General features: G+C 44.2%; 1 protein-coding gene across 5 annotated transcripts; it reads right to left on the minus strand.

The window, feature by feature from the left end:
- Nucleotides 1-39: 39 nt before the first annotated feature.
- Nucleotides 40-22,818, minus strand: pde7a (phosphodiesterase 7A). 5 transcript variants are annotated; one of them, XM_035618566.2, is made up of 14 exons: nucleotides 22,190-22,818; nucleotides 22,020-22,106; nucleotides 21,673-21,823; nucleotides 11,062-11,122; nucleotides 6,354-6,443; nucleotides 4,915-5,078; nucleotides 4,741-4,804; nucleotides 3,334-3,530; nucleotides 2,864-2,995; nucleotides 2,668-2,759; nucleotides 2,441-2,585; nucleotides 2,241-2,337; nucleotides 2,044-2,124; nucleotides 40-1,958 (listed from the first exon to the last, which is right to left on the minus strand). In XM_035618566.2, exons 3-14 carry the CDS (start codon nucleotides 21,808-21,810, stop codon nucleotides 1,696-1,698), a joined length of 1,524 nt encoding a protein of 507 aa, XP_035474459.1. In that variant the 5' UTR covers nucleotides 21,811-21,823; nucleotides 22,020-22,106; nucleotides 22,190-22,818; the 3' UTR covers nucleotides 40-1,695. The 5 variants fall into 5 exon arrangements, with proteins under 5 accessions (XP_035474459.1, XP_035474458.1, XP_035474457.1 ...); XM_035618565.2 differs by having other exon boundaries at nucleotides 21,673-22,106; XM_035618564.2 differs by having other exon boundaries at nucleotides 22,020-22,818.
- Nucleotides 22,819-23,146: the final 328 nt, after the last annotated feature.

Below are 23,146 nucleotides of genomic sequence, written 5' to 3' on the forward strand. Positions count from 1 at the left end.
ATTTGCCCGAGCGCACGCTACCTGTGTGAAAGTCAAACGTTTGTCAACAACAGGTTTTTATTCAAATTTTAACTGCAACAGGCGTGTATCAAAAATGTCAATACAGCAAAGCTCTTACAAAATCTGGCTCGACGCTGAAGTCTTCCCGAAAATGGCTGTCGCAACAAATTGTAAACAGTTTTATCAACAGTCTTACAGCACTTACAGCAAAATACAAATCAGCTAAAGTAAGAAAAGCACCTGTTATCTTTCAAAATGTTCCAACACAAACCCGAGTTGTGCCACTATACAGAATCAAAGTAGACGAACCAAACACAAAGAAATGGAATGTTCAAAGTCACTCGACTGTTTTGTTTCCGTACAGAAAAACAAAAAAATAAAAATAAAATATATATAGGACAGCTGGAGTTGTTCCTCGCAACAAAAAAGGCCAAGGGATTGGACAGTGCATTCATAAACAAGCACACCATGCACTTGATCGGAACAGGAGTTGGTTTGGTCACTTAGCATAGTTTGTGCATAGTTATAAGGCAACAATTGAGCAGTCCTTTAGGTTGCATGTGGCTGTGAAAGACATTCTGCGGAGAGTCTCCTTCAGTAGATTCCCCCCCCCCCCCCCCAAATAAAACCTTGAATCGCCCGCAGTCGCCTCCTACCTCCTCTCCCTCTTAATAAGAGACCGGCAAAACCCTGAGCGAGTGGAGTTGCACTGAGTGGCATTCCAGGTAAGATACATGTGCAGTGAGTAACTGATCTCCAGTCTGGGAGGGGGAGCTGTCCCGAGTTCAACCAGCACTGGAAGATTCTGAAACGTCAGGGGGGGAAAAAACAAAGGGAGAATTTCTGTGACACCTTCGCAGGTAGTCTTGGAGAGGTCACGGAGACAAAGCTGCACCACCAACATCATCAATATTATTTGGGAGTGCAAGAACACATTTTTTCGCAGAGGTGGAGTTACTTATGGCATCCGGTGCGTCTGAGTACGATTCTGCTCATGGCTTCAACAGTGGGACGACAGTTCAAACGAGTGGTTTTTCAGGTCGGTGTTTCGAAAAGGCAAACCAAAGAGCCGACACGATTCACTTCAGTTAGAGAGAAAGTAGTGACAAACAAGTAGATGCGTAAACAGTCTTCATAGAGGCAGCAAAAGGACTGGGCTTGTCACATTGTTTTTGTTTTGTTTCTTTCTTTTTTACATGAGGAAGAATCTTCAACGCAACACGGCATTACTTTAAAGTCTTAGGAGGGTCTCGTGTCTGAATACTCCAGTTGTCTCAGTTCAGTTCATTCTTCAATCTTTTGTTTTCAAATGGCACTTCAAAAATACCAGAAAATGTCTTCTTCAGATTCAGTACAATCTGAAGTACTGAAGTTCACCGACAGAGGAAGGGGTATGTTCAGTCAGTAATGCCAAAAACTACAGTGGACAAATAAATAAAACAAAGCAAATAACAGAAAATACAGCAGAAGCCAAATGAGGTATCTATGTATTGCTCTATGCCAAAAAAAAGAGGAATTAAAAATTAAATAAATTAAATTAAATCAGTGGTTTATCAAGGTGGGAGGCAAAAGCAAACAAAACATGAATGGGGGCGGTGGGGCTGCAGGCTGTTGGATGCACCACATGGCTCCCAGTGTGTGGTCAGACCTTGAGGCCTGGATCAGGGGGTGGGGTGAGAGGGCGCACAAGGAGTGTCAGGATTCTCTGTTTCCCTGAGGTAATTCTTTGGAGCTGGCTCCTCCTGCGGTTGAATCTCGTCTGGCGGCGCCAACGTCCCCTGCGCCGCCGCTGGCTCCGCCGCACTCTGCCTCCCCAGAGACGGAGCTCTGTTCCCGCTGCAGGCCGTCCCAGCTGGCCTTGTTCAGCCCCATGTGGCCCAGCATGGTCTGAGACAGACGGGTGTCGGAGAAACGGGCCCACTCGGCAAACAGCGGCTCCGCCACGTACGTCATGAAGCCTGAGATGGGTGGGGAGAGGCGGCAGATGCAGATTAAGGCTAAATATTAGGTACAGCACAAAAATGTACAGGACGCCTGCTTTACCCATTTGAATGTTTCCGACTGAGTTCGTCTCTCTGTCACAAAGTGGGCCAACTTCGAGTTTGTGCTTCTTCTCAATGTCTCCTACAGGAGCATAATGAAATACAATATTAATACAACATGTACATACTAGCTAAAGTAATAATAATAGTTTAAGACCACAAGACACAACATAAGCAAGCAGCAGAAATGAAGACAACCTTGTTGGAAGAACTCCTCCGTCACTTTCTCACTCCACTGCTTGCTCAGCTCCCAGGGTCTGCAGGGGTTACAGATGTCCGCACACTTCAGAGCCATCTGCACAGGGTGCGGAGAAAAGCAAACAAAAATCAGAGCCCGGAGTTTTCCCCTAGGATGCAGAAGTCGTTGTTGCCTGGACGGCGGTGCGAGGTAAACCGACCTGTAGGATGAAGTGTCGGTGGCTGGCTTGGCTCAAGCAAATGTTCCCCTGGTCCAGGTGCAGGCGAAACCTGGACAAGTAATCGTTCTGTCTGCTGATGTCTGTCGCCAGGATCAAGGAGCCCAAATCCCTCTCCAGGTTTAGTCTTTGGGGTCAGAAGCACATTTATTATTACACAAAATCTGGTATCAGCGCAGAGCGGGGCATCTGTCGGTATCGGAACTGACCTGTCTTCAGCAGGCAGGTGGGAGAACAGCCCGGTCTCTCTGAGGAGGCCCACTGCTGACTTCCAGTGGTGGTTTTCCAGAACCGAGGTATTCTGTGAGTTCAAAAGGAGGAATTGTGCACACAGCGCATTTAATGTCGGTACATCTAGAAGTCAGTTCTGGAGGGTCTAAACAAGTAAACGTCACGGGGTCCTACCCTATACAGTGTCGTGAGATAGTGGTCAGTCTTGATGAGGAACGGCTGATTGACCCCGGGATGGTCCAGGTCGTGAGTGGCGGCTGCTATCAGTCCCAGCAGAATGTCGTAGGAGGTCAGAGACTTTGCAAGCTGCACACAAGACAAGAGCAAAAAGATCACAATGACTGACGATTCAAATACAGCACTGCTTTACTGAAGCACTTACAGGGCTTATAGTATATATAATATAGTTATATGCTGACATTTCTCTTGGATTTAAATATCATCCGTACATAAAAACCATGTTAGAACATTTCTCAGATGGATTAATGACTGCACTGTTAGTTGTCCACTGCTAGAAGCCTTAGCTTGCAACATGTGTCGCTTAGATAGAAAAGAAAGAACAAAAGCAATTTTCCTTCAAATTAAAAAAAAAAGAAAAATGTAGAATCTCAGGCCAAAAGGAACAACAACATCTCGTCTCTCACCTTGGGTTCCTGCAGGTAGCAGTACATGGCCTGTGTGACATCTGCAGCGTGCACAGCGTTGTGGTAGGGGTTGTCGCTGTGGTAGTCCTCCTGGACCATGACCAGGAACCTCCAGAGTTTGACCATGTCCAGCTGGAAGAGCTCCACCAGGCCGTACTGGTTCAGCAGGTGGAGGGTCAGGTTGATCAGACCGTTTCCTGAGCGAGAAGACAGAGCAGAGTGAGCGCTCCGCCTTCCCTGTTGCACTGTAAAATATTCACAAGGGTGTTGAGTCGGGAGCAACTGCACTTGGCTAGAGTTTCGTGAAGCAGTTTCACCTCAGAGCAGAGAAGTTTGTGTTAACCATAGAAGAAGAACGCTGACAAGAGAGAAAAGTGTGTAATCTGTGTGCCGAACCCTAAAAAAGAAGGCACCGGCGTATATGGACTCACGCATGTGAGATCAAACATAATTTATGATATTACCAACAATAACGGTTCAGCAGCGAAGGGACCCTCCATCCATAGGGATACGCTCCAACACACTGACTATTTATCATATTTAATATACTATTTATTTCACAGGCGCAGTCAGGAAAAGAGGCACAGAGTTTGAGGAATCGACTCGTGGCTCTGCTTCAACTATGTGAGTGGTGGTGGTAGTTGGCCAACTGTCGCTGAAACAGTCATCACTGCCCGCACTCCCAACGTCTTCAAGAAACTACAACCAAGTCAGTTGCTCCCGATTCAACACCTTTTCAGAAAACTTTGACCTGGATGAATGACATAGACAATGTGAAATATTATATAAATATCATATAACATATCTGTCATGCTAAGGGTCTTACGAGTTATTTTTTTTTCTTATTGGGGAGCTCACTTGTACTGAATCTACCTTAGTTCCCTCTCCATTACTTGAGGGATTTTTAATATTAGTTTCTTCTACGACTCTGAGCACCGTCGTACTTTCCTCCTGTCTTTGAGGTTCACAGTCAACGTGTCGAGACGGGTACGTGGCAGAACACATGTCGGAGCACATTCTGATCTATTGAGGCTGCGGTCAGTGCAGAAATATGAATTACTTTTAATATTCATCCTGTATGAACGTTAACTTGTGGTTCAAAGTGAAGAGAGTGTTGCTTTTTGAGGCCTTTTCACTTTAAATTTACCTTAGAGAATTGTTTTTCAAACTTAATTATCACACAAGTCGACATCACAAGTCGTGTGTTCTCTTTGACAGACCCACAACTGCATGAATATGATGTGTTTTTGTCTTCACAACGTAAAAATAAAGTGATTCAATAACTTAATTTTCATACAGTAAATGCTCGGTGCTGGCCATCCAACAGATGGCACCATTGGTAACACTTTGAAACTGAAGCTGAGTTGTAACTTGATTCTCCAGAGCATTTGATCATATTTGACCTACCGTTAGTCAACTTGTCAAAGAGAAAAATGTCAAAATTCCAGTTTGCGACTTTTCCCAGCATGCACTACAAGAGAAGAGGGAAAAGAGAAACACAATTAGTGATGTCGTCTCAACAACGCACAGTTCGTGTGCAAGTCTCATTGTGGCGTCATTAAATGAAGGTGGGTGCCATACTCGGGCCTGTCCAGTGTAGTCTTCATCGAGGAGGTGGAGGGGGATCTGCTGGGGGACCCCTCGCAGCAGGCGGGATGAGTGCAGGTACCTCTGGAAGCTGAGCAGTCTGTGGACCCTCCGTTCAGGAACAGAGCTGGCCGTCGTGGAACCACAGCCCAACCGTGCTGCATACACAGACACACACACACACACACACACACCAAAACAAAAATTATACAAAAAGATGCAACACGTGAGAACGGCAACAATTTCCGGGAAATGTTTATTTCAGAGGCTCATTAGGCTCAGAGAACCGTCTGGGTCGCACAAACTCGGTGGGGTTCTGACACCAACGCGGCGATACAAAAACAGTCACTGCTGACACAGCCGCCCACTCATAAGCCTCTCGTCTGGCATCACACAGCAGACATGCTTTGTCAGTGGTCTCTCTGACGCGCGCACACACGCATGCACACACGCGCACATGCACAAACGCACGTATGCACACACACTATGTCTGAATAAACCTTGGCTGTGAACCGGAAACACGTCAGCATGAGGTAGGATTATTTTTGGGTGAAAATCTCTCTCTCACACACATGTACAAACATGTACACACACACACACACACACACACACACACACACACTACATCCACACACATACATTTTTGTTTTAAAATATTACTCTTAGAAATGTTGTTTTAAAACTCTCTGTCCATATTATCTGAAAACACATATCATGTGACCAGTCATGTACACTGAACATGTGCGTGCTGGTGTAAACAGGAAGCAGGTTGTCTACTCTACAGTTGGTTGCTTTCTTAAAGAAAATACTAAGAACAAGAAACAACAATGGTGAAAGGCAAAGAGCAAGGATTTCTTCTCTTGGAGCGACAACGAGGTGGAACTGTTATTGACATGAAGTATTTACAATATTTTGCCTTCACTGCCGGTTGTCTAGTCGCGACTGATAAGAACCAATCAGGAAGCGAATGTGGGGGACTTTTAATAAATGTTTTTGATCGTTCATACAGCGCAGCCCCGAAGTTTTCATACTAAAATGGAGCCAGCTGCATTTCTAAACTTTATCAGTTTTAGGGGCTTGAAAAGTTGGACGGCAGGCGTTAACATAGCAGCAGTGATGCGTTTTAAAACTAAAACAGAGTAGTGTAGATGTAGCCAAAGAAGAAAGGTGTGTGTGTAACGGTTTAATAAAAAGGTTTCAGTGTGTATGAAAGTTATTTAATCACACACCTAATTCAGAAAGCTTTTGATCATCATCACACAAGGTTTCAATTGACACACCTTGGTCTTTTTCGTCATCGTGAGAAATAGTGTGTGAAAGCAGAGAACAAACATCTGCAAATCTTGTTGGAGAGGAACAAACTGTGTGGAGCTTCAAGTTTGATAAAAATGGAAGTGGCTCATAATCAGTCACATGCACATGTTCATACTCACTGTGAAGAGTTCGGAAGTCGATGCACAGATATGGATGGGAGCTTCTTCGTTCCGGCTCAAATCCAACCTGACTTCTCACTCTCACATCTCCTAGAAGAAATCAGCACTTATTTCCTCAAGATTCATGCTGCGTGTAATATAGTGTATGAATGTGCGGGGCCAAGTAGTTTTGTTTTTTTTGCATCATATAATGGAATTTATATCTTGCTTAAGTGCCACAAGGATAGGCTTTACCACAGCGGCGGCCCTAACCTTTTGTAAGCGAGCCTGTCTTCTACTTGCTCTAGCCAAACAACACACAGCGGCAAGAAAAAGAATGTGAAGCATGTGGAAGGAGCTTTTATAACTTCATAACTTCGTTCAAGTCATAAAATGTGATCTGATCTTCATCTAAGTCAAGAGAATATACAAACACCATGTGCTTAAGCTAATAACACACAAACCCTGACAATCGTTGCGTCTTTACTGGATACATTCACACAGCTGGTGGAAAAAATTTGTGAACCCTTCGATTTTTGGTAACTGGTCAAAACCTCTTTTGGCAGCAATGACTGCAAACAAGCAATTCCTGTGATGCACGACATTCAAGAGGAATTTTGGACCGTTGTTCCCCAAAGAGTCGCTTCAGCTCCGCCGTATGTTTGTCTGATGAGAATGGGGGCGGCACGGTGGTACAGTGGTTAGCACTGTACGAAGGCTCTGGCTTCGACCTGATGGCCGGACAGGGAGTTTCCCCTTCTGTGTGGAATTCATGTGGGTTTTCTCCGGGCTTCCTCCCGCTTCGTCCCACGGGGCAAAGAAATGCATCTCGGGATAATTGGAAACTCTCAATTGCCCCGTAGGTGAGAGCTTGAATGGTTGTTTGTCTCCCTGCTGTATGTCACACCTGCGATAAGCTGGCGACCCCGTCAGGGATGACGTGAACAGCTCTCTAGAGTTAAAGTCGGGGCTCTAAAAGGGCCGATCCAAAAAGGCAGATGTTCTTGGTTTGAAGTCATTTCTGTGGAACATTTACTTTGATGTCCTGGGCCATTGTCCTGCTGCCTCGCCCAACTACTGCTGGTCCTTCAGCTGGAGGACAGCGCTTTGGATACGCTAGACTCCTGAAAAGAAATGCTAACCAGCTCCAGAGCTTCATTCAAGCCATTAGCTGTTACTCTGGGGTCATTCTGTTTGGAGTTTTCTTAGCTGGGCGCCCACATTTAGGGAGAGTAGCCACAGAACGAAATAATCTCCATAGAGTTAGTCAAATTGTGGACAGATGCATATCTACACTTTTTTAAGATTTCTTTGAAAAGCATTTCCAGCTTTATGCAAATCGATTCTAGTCTGTAGGTCTTCGGCGATCGCTTTCCTATTATATATAAAAAAATATTTGAGGGTCAAAGTTGCTCTCACCCACACCTCCAATCTTGTTTCTTTGCCTTGACTCCAGGTTTGCTAACTCCCAACTTCAGCTTTTGTTGATGTTATTATGGCCCCAGGGTTCACATACTTTTTCCACCCTACACTGAACGTTTGAATGACTTATTCAACATGGACCGGAACAAAATACAATAATTTGTGTGTTATTAGTCAAAATAATTTTCCGATTGTTCATAAATGTTAGATGAAGATCAAACCATATTTTAAGACAAACGTAGACATAAATGGAGAGATTTGCAAAAGTGTTCACTCACTTCTTGTCAAGAATATTTTTCATAGCAAAAAATGTCTTCAATTGATCCTTCTAAAAAAGCTGAAAGTGATTCTGGTTTTCTGGCAACACTAATATAGAGGAGAGTTTACAACTCACTAATATTCTCCTCTCTTTACTAAATTGGCAATTATACTGATGTTTAATAAACTGTATTGTGTTGCTTTTGTGTTTGTTACTATTATGCCTGCTTGGTATTTGTACTAAATGCTTTTAGTGAAGCACTTTGTTACTTTTGATTTTAAAAGTACTGTAGATATTCAAGATATTCCGATACAAATTTTGCCTTACCGATACCTGGATTTTAACGAGTACCGATCCGATACCAGTGCATTTAGAAGAATAACAACTTATATAATGTTATGGCTGTATGCTACAAAAGCTGTTTGGAAGTGATGATAGCCATCAATGTTGTTTGGCCTGTTTCAGGTTACACCCTTTGAAAAACAGATACATACAGAGAATGAATGACATAGAACTTCTTTTATTATCTAGTTTGACGTCATAACTGAAAGAGAGCAGACAAGAATAATAAACAACAATTACTTCCTTTAAATAGCTGTTAAAGTGCAGCCACAGCTTGTAAAATAAAAGATCTTTCAAGCTTCAAACAGAACAGTAACAGTATAAAACAGAATAACAGCAAGTTCAAAACTAAATAAATCTAGGAATAAAAAACAATTCCTTTCACATGACATTTTTGCTAGCTCTGGCTAATGCTACACTACCGGATATCACTTCTTCTTCACCACTATAAAGCCTGTTCTGTATCTTCCAGTGTCAATACAGTGCAAGTGCCGCAAAAGTTTTATCTGGGAGAAACTTCTTTAAAGACTTGGTATTGGATCGGTAATCATATTGGCATACTCACCGATGCCAATCACAGGCATTTACAATATTGGTATTGGAATCGAAATATCACTAATAGAAATACATCTTTACTTACAACTGTGTGTCCAGCTTAGTTTGAGTTATTTTGTTAGATATTAACTGGTTTCTGTTTCTATTTCGTTAGGAAAAAAAAGGGTCCAAGCCTCAAGGGAACTATAACTATTGTGGAATATAAACAAAATAATAAATCTATGATCTTTGTAAAAATAACAAGGTATGGTTTTCTGTTGTTTCAACCTGTTAATAAATGTACATATACTGTTTCAAGTTTCAGCTTTTCACAACAATTCCATCTTTAAAAAAAGACCGAGCTTAACTCTCTATTGACTCGTGGTAAAACCCAACATTTTGGTACTCCAAGCATACAAAAAAAAGGAGATGATGTGATTTTGTAAATACTATTTGGCCCAAGTCTGGTATACACTGTCCATGTGCGGGAATAGTCATACACAAACACGCACACCAATGTCCCAGAAGAGAAGACTCAATGGAACAGACAAGTGGGTCAAACAGCTGAGCATGCCATGTCATGTCAGAACAGTCTGCTCTACTATTAGTCCTCAGACCCACTGAGAGTGATCTGTAGTTCATCTATGATTGTTACATTAGTCAGGCAGAGGAACAGGGACAGGCCAGTCTGCTTGCAGACTGCAGTCGGGAGCAGTGAGAGCATAATCAAATGACAGGATGGTGCCATGACACTGATGGAATAAAATGCTAGTGTCACGTTCCAGGCAAATCTCTATATATAGCCAGACACTATAAGGCAACTATGCTGATCAAGGTGCTAAAACAGTGCAATGGTATGTTTTCCGGCTTGGCACCGCTGATTCCCTCATGTGTGCATTAGAATTAAATTCAAAGCAGTCACAAAGTTGTGTTCCCCCAACCAGCACATTACTTACTTGCAAACAGCTGTTTGAATACTACACAAGCTCCTATCAAAATATCAAAAGACTAAGAATTACAAATTCAAGGCATGATGACGTTTAACATAGTTTTTTAAAAAGCTGCTTCTAAAGCTGTTAGCATAGACAGTGTAGAGTGAATCCATGTCAGTGGCATTTCATGTGCACAGTTACTGTGTGTGTGTGTGTGTGTGTGTGTGTGTGTGTGTGTGTGTGTGTGTGTGTGTGTGTGTGTGTGTGTGTGTGTGTGTGCGTGTGGGTGCTCATGTACATCTGTCACATCTGCAGATGCATTTGCCGGGGTTCAGCACGTGTGTGTCTGTGTGTGTGCTTGTGTGATTAGTGTTTTTTAAGAGTGACAGGGTCCATGTTTCCCCTGCACTGCATTAGTGCTGGTGCTCTTGGGTTGATGTAGGTCATGTCATTATAACTGATGTGGTGAAAGCTCAGAGTCTCGCTATTTGAAAGCGCATCAGCATTAACTTGGCGGACTGAAACCCCGGGGCCGCGCAAACACAAGTCTGCATTAGCGTGCCTCTCCTCACACTCAATTTAATATAAAATCTGCCGAGACAGATGCTTTATGCCAGTGACGTAGGAGACTGCCATCATACTTAGCCAAGTAAAATGATTAAAGAGCCAAAGCTCCTTCCGTCGGCTCAATAAATTGCTGTTACAGTGACGAGACACACATGGCAGCGGTCGACTCAAGGGCCTTTTCCAGCTGGAGAGGAGTGAAGTAAGGCAACAGTATGTGGAAGCTACAGGAAACAGGAGTTCAACAAAGACACGAGTAAGCCCTAAAGTGTTCCAACTGTTTTAATGCTCCCTGCCCACTCACTACGCTCCACAGCAGCGATCTGATAACTATGAGAGACACCGACAGGATAACACTGAACAATTCTATCCTCTCGCTTTGTCCCCGCTCACTCCAAGCCAACAGCATTAGATCTATTAATTCGGGTGGTAAAAGTTGCACGTGAAGGCACATCTGTGTGCGGTAGACTGATGTCAAGGGTACCGCCGAGCTCTAATCGCACCATTATCCATAACAACCTTATTGATAAGAAGAGCCCAGGCTGATCTGGTTGCTTCCTAGATGCATCTTCGTCATGCAGGGAGCTACACCCACTAATGTCTGCAAAGTGTGTGTGTAATTGTGTGCTTGGTGAATATGCACGTGTCTATGCAGCAAGAGTGGTAAAAGACTTACCTAGCATACGAATATACAGCGCTGTCTGGTCAGAGCTGTCATAGGAGATGGCCCCTCGTCGCTGAACAAACAACAAGAAACATCATTAACAACTGTCCAAGGTTTGTACGAGTATAATGTTGCATTTATATGACATCAACTTAATAATTACTACTTCATATCCCCAAAACACACACACACACACACACACACACACACACACACACACACACACACACACACACACACACACACACACACACACACACACACACACACACACACACACACACACACACACACACACACACACACACACACACACACACACACACACACACACAATGAATACAAAAATACAAGCAATCTTTGGAGCATTCACTTAGCCTGGTTAGTGGAGTAATGAAGTGCTTCCGTTCCCCACACACACACAATCTGCTGTGTGTGTGTGTGTGTTTGTGTGCATAAACGGTTACACTAATAAAGAAGTTCCAGCTCCATATCATCAGATTGATACAGCATCAGTAATGTGAGAAACACGTGTACGCACGGCATTTCCCAGAAATTGAAATGATCCCAAATAAATCGGCCCCCATGTGGCCTAACAACTGCCCATTCCTCAATTGCAGATCATTTGCTGTTATTATAACAATGAATTAATTAAGAAATTCTGGTTGGCATCTTTAAATTTAAGTTTAAGATCAATCTGATAATCTAAACTCAACACTTATGGCAGCTGCATCACAAGCAAAAGATGCTAGAAAGTAGGGATGTGCCAATGAAGTTTTTTGCCCCTCATCCGAGTCATTTAATATTTAGTATTTACCGATACCCAGCCCCGATCCGATATTTATATTTTCCTAGATAATACAGTTGCACAGTGCACACTTCAAGTACGAAGTGACCAATAAATGGAGGGGAGCATCAGCGTAAAACATACTTGCGAGGGAGCATTTCTACTCCCCACGGGACAATCGTAAAGATAAACCAATAACTAGAAAATATACTCAGTAAATCCAACCTTTGTGTTTGATATCATCTCCTTCCATACTCAACAGAAAACACGTTTAAAATAAAAGGTGGATCTCAGGTGGATCAGGTGTCAAACCGACAATTCACAAACCTCAAACTACAAGACAAACCACCAGTAAAGGCTGTTTCTTATCTGAGAAAACCTCCAAGAACAGATCAAAATGGCCGTGATTACGCTCCAGGAGTAGTTCATCTTTTTCCTAGTGCCATTCAGTCTAACACAGTATTTTGTTAAAAATACAGTCTAACACAGTATTTTATTAAAAATACAGTCTAACACAGTATTTTCTGATCAGGGTAATTCTGTTTTGCTCGGAAGGGGAACAAGTTGCCAAAATATTGATAAAAGATCCCAGTTTGCCAAAAGGCATTTTGTTTTTAGGCAACCAGCTGAAGCCAATATTTGTCAAATTCTGGCAGGGTAAAAAGTAACCAACATCAGCAACCTGTGCCGATGCCATGACGGCACAAGTATGTATTGAAACGTGTATTGAATCAGTAATAAGCTATATTACAACATCATTAACATCATTTTATGTTTGTTTAAACAACAGACTAATAGAGCCACACGTGTCAGACGGGGCGTGCGCTATTAACCGCCGAACTGAGTCAGAAAATGGAGTAAAGGGAGCGGGAAAGATGCACAGAGCACGTTTGTCTAGTAGAAAAAGTTCATGAGTTTTCTGTGGTAGTGATGATGAGAGGACGTGTGGCAGACTTGGTATCAAAGCAAATTAAAAGGGTGCCAATAGGGCTACATTTCATATATTTGAAGCCGACAAAGTTTAGTGGTTGTTGTGAGACATAAAGATGTGATGTTGTCCCGCTTCATTCTCTTCTAATACTATTTATTATATACTCTAGAGTATCTGCTGAGTCAAGTGCGACACATAGTGGCAGAATTTACCTAACCGGCCCCGTCTGGTGTTTAACTTGATATTAGACTTTTTTACACTGGCCCAACCCTGCAGCAAATTATGTTGGCAAGTTGTCTGTTTCATCTTCCCTTGTATACACTATTTAGAGCCAACGGTGTCCCTCACCAGGAGGCAGCTGCAGCAGCAGAGTCAGTAGCACAAAGTTAGTTTAAGCAAGTATAACTGTGGTTACTGCATATTTGCTATGTCAACAGACAGCTGCCCGGGTTACACTAACGTGTTGGCTCACCTCTCTATGCACTCCACACATCCTGGACCCCCTCCTGGCCGACTCTCCACTCTGGGGTTATCCATTCCAGTGTTTCCCACAGAATTAAGAGTCTATCGGTAGCCAGTAAACCCAGTCCAGGCATGCACATGCAACACCCCAAATGACAGGCACACAGAGGGCTGCTGTTGCAGAGTTCTGCATGCCTACTGAGCTGCACGCCTATGATGATGATATCCCCCGGCAGAAAACCGATGTTTTCAACCGATTATCTGACAATGGGCAGGGTTTATACCATGTCTTGGGGAGAAGCAATTTGATGAAGGAGCATTTGACTAAAAGTACCCGATATTTTCGAATTTCTCTCACACAAAAACGGCAACACTCATACTACTACGTTTTTGTTTCAATACAGCGTTTTTAAAACTGGAACAATCTCCGTCCAGACGAGTACTTTCGCTCAGTTTTAATCTCTGTCCTTCCTAACACACCTGAAGAGATATTTCATGTGACCTTTCACATAAACTGAGCATGTGCGTACCTGTGTAAACAGGAAGCAGATTGTCTACTCTGCAGTTGGTTACTTAGTTACAGAAACTAACGGTGAAAAGTAATAGCAGGTTTCACTTTTCTTGGAGGGACAATGAGGCGGACGGCAGGCATAAACGCAGCTGCAGAGATGACTTGAAATAAAAACGTAGTATAAATACCAAACTCTCTCCAAAGACTGCCAAGATGTTTCAAAGTTATACCTTACATGGCCTATACCTCAGGCCCTACATAATGGAGAATGAACCAGAGCACAGTGATGGGCTGCAAACGTCTATATTTTGAGACTATTAAATGACAGCTATCAACTGGTCACATCACAAACACAATTGAACAAGCTTGTATACTGATTACTTCATATCCACACGATTACCGCAAATGTCCTTCTCACAGTCACACATTGAAGTACACATACGGTCTGTCTCTGGGCTCATGACAGCTGCCAATCTAAAGGTAATATTTTACCAGCAAGCAAACCGCTTGACTCGAGGTAGGTAATCTGCAAAGCTGTATTTTAGTGTCAACAGGCCTCTGTGTTTACACACAGCACCAGGTTGGTGCGAGCACTATAGATTGTGTGTATGTATGCATGAGCTGTGTGTCTGTGTGTGTGTGTGTGTGTGTGTGTGTGTGTGTGTGAGAGAAAGAGTGTGTGTGTGTGTCAGGATATCGCTCGTCTGAGAACTGGATATTGCTGGCTCCGGGGCTGGCATTGTAAGTGTGACCAGCCCTGCCAACACTGGCCAAAACAAACCCTTTGGTCAGAGCTTGCGGCAAACACACGTACACATTCACTGGGGAAGACGGCGGCAGAAAAAACACTTTGTCAATGTCATATTCCCACTGTGACTGCAGGGGAAAGTCAAATTTTACCCTTGAAATGGCCAGCCCACAACGCACACCCCTGCTATGCCTGGCAGTGCCAACACACACAGAACCATACGCCTGTGGTCCTGTCATGGTCCAACGTCAACTTCAGTCTCTTTGTAAGCTGTGTGTTGCTGGCAGTTATGCTTCACAGCTGAGGGTGACGGAAAATAAGGGAGACAGAGATGCCGGGTGTCAAAGGCAGGATTTGAACCTAATGCCATAGATGCAAAATTGATTTCTTAAAGTTAACTTATAAGATTGACCACTGTGATTGGCAGTAATTCTTAGAAAACACTTATCAGAAATGTAGTGCAGCAGTGGGTAACGTGATGGTTGAGCTGCATGCCGGATCTCAAACTTTTCTCACTCTATTTTACACTTAAAATCAGCATCAGAAATTGGCAGAACAAAGTTTGTTTCATTATAAGTTACCAGACTGCTTTAGATTTTTTATGAAAAGAATTGGCCTTTTCGTATTTTGGTTCATCCTGAGACAGAGAACAGAGACAGACGAAACGTGTGCACGCAAAGTCGATTGCACAGTAAACGGACTAGCTCAACGTGTGTATTTCATGAAAGAAACAAGAAGGAGCTCAACACTTTGTACGGCTGCTAAACGATAAAACCCTGAAATTGAAAATCTGCAGTTGATCATAAGCTGATTTATGGCTCCTTTAAAAAGAGCCACAAAGCCCCAAAAATGTCCAAATGTTAGCCTTACTGAAATGAACAACAAACGTCCGTTAATGAAGCAAAAAACCCAAACCAAATCTCCTTATTAATGTGTTTTAAAATTACCCACCAAAACAAACAAAAACATTTGTTTTAAACAGTACATTTTTGTTGGAAGAATCATAAATTTCAACAGAGAAACTAGGATTTAACAAATTGACATTGCTTGAGTCTGACATCTTGGTGCAAGCATCAACTGGCCATTACAGAAATACAGCTTAAGGGACTTGTGCTTACTGGTTTCCAGTTTGCATTTGATCCACAGCCTCTGGCAGAAATTCTAATCCCAGCCCTGACCTATTTGATGCCAATCTGTTGGCCTTCAGGCGCATGCAAAACTGGGTTGTAAAGGGAAAAATGTAGCATGGCCCTTAAAGGGGCAGTCAGCGTTTTTGGAGAAAGCTTGTTTCTCGCTTTGTTGTTGTTCATGATTTTACTGCACTGGCCGGGGCTCGAACCCGCAGCGGGTATGGGAGACCAAGAGGCCAAAACCACTGAGTCGTAGTGTCTGTCGCTATCAAGTTTCTTAAAGTGTCGGGTAGTGATGTTTACAAACTGCACACAGACAGCTAGCGGACCTTTAGGAAATATTCGCTGTTTTTTACAAAAAAGTGTATTGGATTCAAATCGCTTACTGCCCCTTTAAGGAATGAGGTCATCTTCTACCCATTTCTGGTGTATCCTGGGTAGTGATAACATCCAGAAAAACAACAAGTCTTTTGTAAAAACCTGACCTCGCCCAAAGCATCATCATTCCATAGAGGTATATTTATGTATGGCCAAATCAAGCCAGAGACGTAGCTCAGCAGTGCACAGTTAGGTGCTCACACCTAACTGTGTGTTAGTCGTTGAGTCTATGCTTGTCATACGAAATTTGCTATATAAATGAACTTGACTTGACAGTGAGCAGCTTACTCAAAACTGAATTTTAGAAACACCTGTGTGAAATGAGCCCATGATTTTACTTCAAATTAAGTAACCCACGGAACATTTTTCAGGGAAAATATTGGGTCTTACAACCATAGCAAGAAGGGAATTTGATTCAAGCAGAATTGGCATGGTAGGTATTTGCACAATTTTACTTCAATGAAGCTTCACGAATTTGAGTAAAACACTCTTATTGGTGAGGGACATACAGGCACATGTCATGCGGTCTGGGCGCCAAACACCAAGAGTTATAGTCAATTTACTTGCAGTAGTCGGGGAACAAGCCACATTCTGTTTTGTTTGGAGTTTACTACTTGCATTACAAGCCGTTTATTGTGCGCCCTGCTATTCCTCATAAGCTTGTTTACATATGGCTGTTTCTTATCTCGGCTTAGTCTGGCTGCATGGGGTCGCACCACTCAGTTTTCTGGGGTCAGTATGTTGCGTGGTGTCAAAACTCCTGACTGTGTGACGAATCCCAGGGCTTCAGTGTTTGTCACTTTCTGACTGATTTCATTAAATAGATGCCAAAGACTACACAGAGGTTCAGAAATGTAAAATAAAGCGACCCATCAACCTTCATGGAATCTGGTGACATTCTGCCTGTAAATGTGTGTGTGCAGTGTCTGCTTTTTGTTCCCATGAATGTTTGTTCAAAGCAAACAGACCAATGTAGTGTGTCTGCATGTGTAAATCAAAAAGCCACAGCAAGAACTCGTATGCAAAACAACTCAGCGGCTTTTTTAAAAACACGCTTTCTTGTCATCATAGCATTGTGATTGAGCTGATATTGTAGTCATACGCCCTTTGAACGGTATGCAATGGTCCGGTGCACAGTACACCATCCTCACGCCTCCTTATTTCAAAAGAAGATATAAAACCTGCATTAATTTCATCATTTAGCTTCAAAATTCACTTTAAGCTGAAGACAGGTCTATTGCTTAGTCAGTAAGTCAGCTAGGGCCAAGCAAATGAGGAAGCTGGCCGTAATCCTAAAAACTGACATATCAGAAGGAAACACATGCACACACGTAAATTTCTGAGATAAAAGCAGCAGGAGTCTGCATGGTTTTCATAAACTGAAAGCTTCCTTCTGAGTTATGACCTCTTGCAGCACTGTGCAGTGTGGGACGGGACATTCCAGTAACTGAGTGCTAGGCCATAAATGCGGGCAGGTTTGGAGTGAGCGTGTGTGTGTGTGTGTGTGTGTGTGTGTGTGTGTGTGTGTGTGTGTGTGTGTGTGTGTGTGTGTGTGTGTGTGTGTGTGTGTGTGTGTGTGTGTGTGTGTGTGTACCAGCCGCTGCATACACAAAAGCACTAGATGGAGTCTACCTGTTGTAAGAGTGTTTTATGAGAACACTCACCACTGACACACTCCAGCTGCAGCGAGTGTTTTGAGAGAGGGATGCTGGTTTTGAAGAGGGGCCTGGGGTGAATTGGCCCAATGTCTTAGTCGGCAAATGACAGGGCAGAGTTGCTGCCAGAAACCAGGGCGGCATGCTTGTCTAGCAGTAATATATCAGCAACCATTTTCTTTTTTACTGGAAGGTAAAGTGTCATAAAATGATTTAAGCTGTCTTTACACAGAGAGCTTTAAGGGGCCTAGTATAAATGTGCTTTTAGCAGTACTCTATGACACAAGTGGAGTGGGGGGAGGGGGATACTTGTTCTGTATTCGCAGAAGCCGTCTACCCTACACAGGAATTTCATTCATTTCAAACATCATCCCCAGGCTCTAATTGCTTCTCTGGGTCAGCTTAATACCCACCCCCACCCTTGTCTTAACCTTCTGAGAATGGCAAACAAAAACCCAGGTCTCAAACTAGTGCCCCTGAGGACAACTATTTTGGGGTTTAAAACTAGTATGCCTGGTAGATAGAGTCTCTCTTCCTCATCTCATATGTCTGTAGGACTACAGAAGATATGATTAATATTCAGCCAGAGCGGTTAGCCCTTGACACCGTGTCCCTCGGTGTGTTGATATGTGGAGCCACATTCTCACGGCCGGTTGCGCTCGTCACTGCAGCACAAAAACAGAATGGTCATGTGATAAGAGGGGCCCTTACAGAAAGCGGCAGACAGGCAGAGAAACAGGGAGCGTGTGTGTATGTTTAAACGAAGACAGGATGTGAGGTTGGGCTACAGTATGTTTACTAAATAATTCACGTCCTCACTTCATAACAAACAGTATCCCGCTTTCCAGCTCGCTCGCGCAAGCTTCGGAGAAAACCTGGGTTATTTGGCAGCGCGAGGGGTTAAAGTCTTTGAGAAAGGTTGAGAAACTCCAGGCTAAGAGTCTGCGTGGCTCCTTCGGCATTCTTACCACATCCTGAAACGACGTCAGACACCTTATCGGTTCAGTTAAAATCAACAAAGTGACTCCCTCAGAAAGAAGCACTGTAGTGTATCCCTTATCAGGCTCTGCACAGAAACACCCATAGTGTGGATGAGACAAGCAGCACTATCTCCCATTCTTACGCACGGGCCTATCATCATCTCCTGCGCCTAAAGATCTCCAATGAAAAGGAGTCGATCCGGGGGTCAGCGGCCTACATACGCTTGATGGTATCTCTGACTGTGATATGATGGGCCGAGATGGCGGCAGATCGGCGTTTCCAGTCCGAGCTTCTTTCCTCCCATTATCGCCAAAAACCATGTGACCACTCAGACCGCATCAATATCATGCATCCGTTTATCGATTCTCTGTTGGATTTCTTTTTTTTTTTTTTTACACAGCCTCATCAGAATGATATGACTGCGCGTGAGCGTGTTACTAGTATCAAATCATTACAGCCATCACACAAGGAAACTGAATGGACAAAAATATATCAGTGTGATTTGAAGTTTGGACGGGAACCACGTGACCCTTTGTAAGGTTCTACTCCTTGCCTTCCTTCATTTCACCCTATTGTGTTCACTCCAGAGAAGCCCGTTTGTACTGGCACACAAGCAATATTCAAATCATCTTCCACCTCACTTTGGGGAATTAATCAACAAGCGGCAAACGCGCATTGTAATGAAAACAATAGAGGCATTGTAATAGATGAATGAGCCGATTTATTTAATGCTGTTTGCACTTTTCAACGCCTCTTCAACAGCATATTCACACCCATAGGCATTCCATGACCACAGAGCGACATATTCTTCTGAGACTCGGCTGTGTCCTCAACCCTACTCGTTGGTCCTCTGTTTAAAAGGGGAAATGTCTTCATCAGGGAGAGAGGGGGGGTTGAGGAGAAAGAGGGGAGCTTGTGAGTGTGCAGAACAAGATAGCCAGAGAAAGAAAAGAGACTGAGACTACGGCCATCTGTGAATCTGGCAGCGAGCCAAACCACTGCCCACAGAGCCCAGGCACATGTCTAACTGCCTCTTTCTGCAATGGTAGTCCAGCCCTGCTTCCACAAACAACAGGCTCGTGGAACCACACACAAAAACACAGCAGCCACCGAGGACAAATGCACCCTTATGGTCATAAATAGGGCTCCGAAACAATATTTGTAGAAGTTTAATTGCTCCGAAACAAAGGCTGAGTGACACTGTCGTATGCGTGCACGCGTGCTCACTGAATTCTGCCACATTTAGGAGGGAGAAAAAAAAGACAAATGACTACTTTATGTCAGCAGGTCATCATGTTGAATTACTGGACCCCTCCAATTTAGTCTTATTTATGCACAAAGCATAAAAGTGATTGTAAACCTTATGCAATTTAATATTGTGTGCCCCGAAAAGACACGCAGATCATTATTGTTTCACTAGGAAACTCAATTAATACAACAGAGTGCACCGCTTGTGGGAAATGACTCTTATTCACAACAAAAGGAACAAAACTAACAGCACACATCTCTCACCTGCCAACTGAAATTGAACTCTGACCCCCTTGAGAGATCAAGTGGTGAACCAGCCGGGTAGATTTACACTTGCGTATTTGTGTGCAGAGGATGAACAATCTAGCTTTATGCCATTTAGGAATTTATCCATCCTTTAGCATGCAGAGCAAGGGATCCCCGCTGCAGGACCTTGGATTACTTTTACAAGTGTTCCTAACTAAGACATGGCGTTGGAACGATGGAATGACAGGATAATGACTGCAAAGTATGGAATGGATGATCGAATGGACGGGCGGTCGGCTCAACTGGTCTTCCAAAAAGTCACGTCAAGCCAGTTTATCCAACATTTCGTGACTTGGGTTGAAACGAGTTATAACCCAATGAAAAAAAAAAAAACCCACCACAACAGAGGATAAGCATCCTTTAGGGCTGTTGACAGTCGAGACGATGCTAACCTATGGAAGGCCATGAATTGGTCTTTGACCAAGCAGCCTGTGACAGTGGGGCAAGTTCAAAGCGGACACACATGGGTGGCTATGTGGAGCACATCCTGCACAAAGCACTAATGGACGGTCAAAGACAGTGACTTAAAGCTCGGTTAATGTGTTGGGGAAATGCCATGCAGTGCTGTGGGAATTTCTGTTCATGAGCAACTAGCGAGGACGTGAGCCAAAGGGATGAGAATACATTCATGCTTCCTATGTGCAAAACTGCTGAAGCAACAGTAAGGATGTCTTTTAAATTTCAGAAAGGTGAAGCACTGCGGTGGAAGATGTTCATTGACTCCCGACTTGGTGCACAACTTTTCCCTGAGCTTCGGTCGCAAGGAACGCATGTTAGAGAGCCGAGCAAGTGCACTGGACAGTGGCACTAATGGATGGTTCACCTTCTGAGGCACATGCTGGAACACAACCGTGACTCAGTGCTTTGCTAATGCACTGCACTGCCGCACCAGTTCCCGTGAAAGTCAAACAAAAGTGTTACCTCACAACGCGAAAGACTCCTTTAGTGCAGAAACATGGAGGCAGGCTCACCAGAGAGCACATTTTCAAGAGTTCAAGACTTTTGAGAAAGAAGGGAAGTTAAGTTCAAGTGTGACTCAATGATTTATGTTTCTTCTGTCAGTGTGTCAGGGGATGCCGACATAAATATCAGTGCGGCACGCTCCTTCTGACAAATACAGCGAGTCCCAAGAGTAAACTGGTATACACAAGGCCTCACGACGTCAGCGCTGGTTAAAGTGTGAGCCAAAAAGGCCCCTTAATCTGTGGGCAACATGCACAACTGTAAATTGGTTCCAAGACATGGCTAGTTGGTGTGTGTGTGTTTTAAGTCTGACAGATAAGGAAATGTTGCATGCTGTGTGTGTGTGTGTGTGTTGGGGCCTGGGTATCCAACAACCACCTGCAAGATTCCTGTGGATTATTCACGTTGTTGTTTTTTGAAAATGTGCAAGTTCAAGGCCTGGGTGATTTCCCAGAGAACAAAGTCCCTCTCTGAATGACACAGGTATTAAGTTTAAATTTTAAAAAAACGGTGATTTCTTTACCTGTGACAGCTGCCTTGGATCAGGGGCCCCGAAGAGAGAGGAGCTGGAGCTGAAACTAATGGCTCCCCTCCGGCTGAGGACATGCTTGGGAACCGGCCTGTCTAGAGGCAAAACCGGCAGCTGATAACATACTTCCATTGAATAGTCGGGGCTGGATCCGAATCAAGAAATATTTAAAAAAAAATTGAAATTAAAAAATAGAAATCAAATATGTAAGGAAAAAAGGGTTAACAAATGCAATGTGAAAAATAGATGTGTGGTGAATTAGAAAAAGCCGGAACAAAAAAAAGCTTTCAATATAGTCGAGACGATGTGCTGTCGAGCTGCAAAGTATTTCTGTTCATTACGAGCGATTGGAAACTTGTCCGGGTCGCCTTCACTGATGCTGCGTCTTCTCTACCGCCGCCGTTTCACCTCCCTGGGTGTCATTCTGTCTGGGGGGACAAAATCATGCTCTTGTTGCATTTGCTCCTTTCCCCCTCATTCCACTCAAATCCGGGCCCACGGACGACGAGACCTTCTTGCCATTTTCTGGATCTTCACGAAAACGCTTCCTCATTTTCGCAGCAGAGAGAGAAACAAGAGGTCCGCTCGTGCGCGTTGCGTGGCGCCGGCGGAGCCGCGGATCACGTCTCCCCGGATGACAACAAAAGGCACGACCGCTTCCGAAAAAAAATGTCATCAACGTATCATGTCGCGTGCGGCGGCGACGACGACGACGGCGGCGGGCGGCGGACGAGGTGAGGCGAGGGGGCTCCGGGTCGGGAGCGCAGGTCCGCCGTGGCCGGGAGCTTCCACCCTCATTCGCGCTCACACCGCCGCCGAGATGGAAGCAACATGTTGGGCTTCTCCGTCTTTTTCTCCCCGAAGCTGCGCGGTGGCGGAGAGGTTGTCTAATTCGCCGCCGACCGTGAAGCGGAAAGTGTCCGTGACCGAGAGGGGAACCCCGAGGCTCATCTCGTTCGCCGCGATCCCGGCGGCTTCAGAGGAGAGGAGAGGTGGGGGCGCGTGACGCGAAACGATCGACCCCGAAAGACGACATTACCGACCGAGAGTGTGTCTGTTTCCCTACAACTGCCCACCAATCGTCCTAAACGTTTGCCTACGGTGTGGTTGAAAGCGAGCGCGCGCGCGCACAAACACACACACACACACCTGCCAGAGATGGTGCTGTTGGTACGAGCGAAAAAAAAAACGCCCTTGTCTCAGCTCGACCAATGGCGTGGAAGCAGCGCTTGCAACCTGCATGCTGATTGGACAACGGCGCAGGCGAGTTATTGAACGACTTCTCGGATTGGCTGTGCGGCCAGGAAGATCCCAACACCTATATGAGCAGTCGTTTGCAGACGGCTTGGACTTTCTCAAGGGTATTCCTCCACAACGGGGCTTGCCCTGCAGCGGTCCACATCATTGCCTGTGATTACCTTCCTCTCATGACTCATACTACTTGGGAGCTTAGACTCACCGGGGGTTT

Source organism: Scophthalmus maximus, chromosome 21, assembly GCF_022379125.1.
Source record: "Scophthalmus maximus strain ysfricsl-2021 chromosome 21, ASM2237912v1, whole genome shotgun sequence".
In the NCBI taxonomy this organism is placed as follows: domain Eukaryota; kingdom Metazoa; phylum Chordata; class Actinopteri; order Pleuronectiformes; family Scophthalmidae; genus Scophthalmus; species Scophthalmus maximus.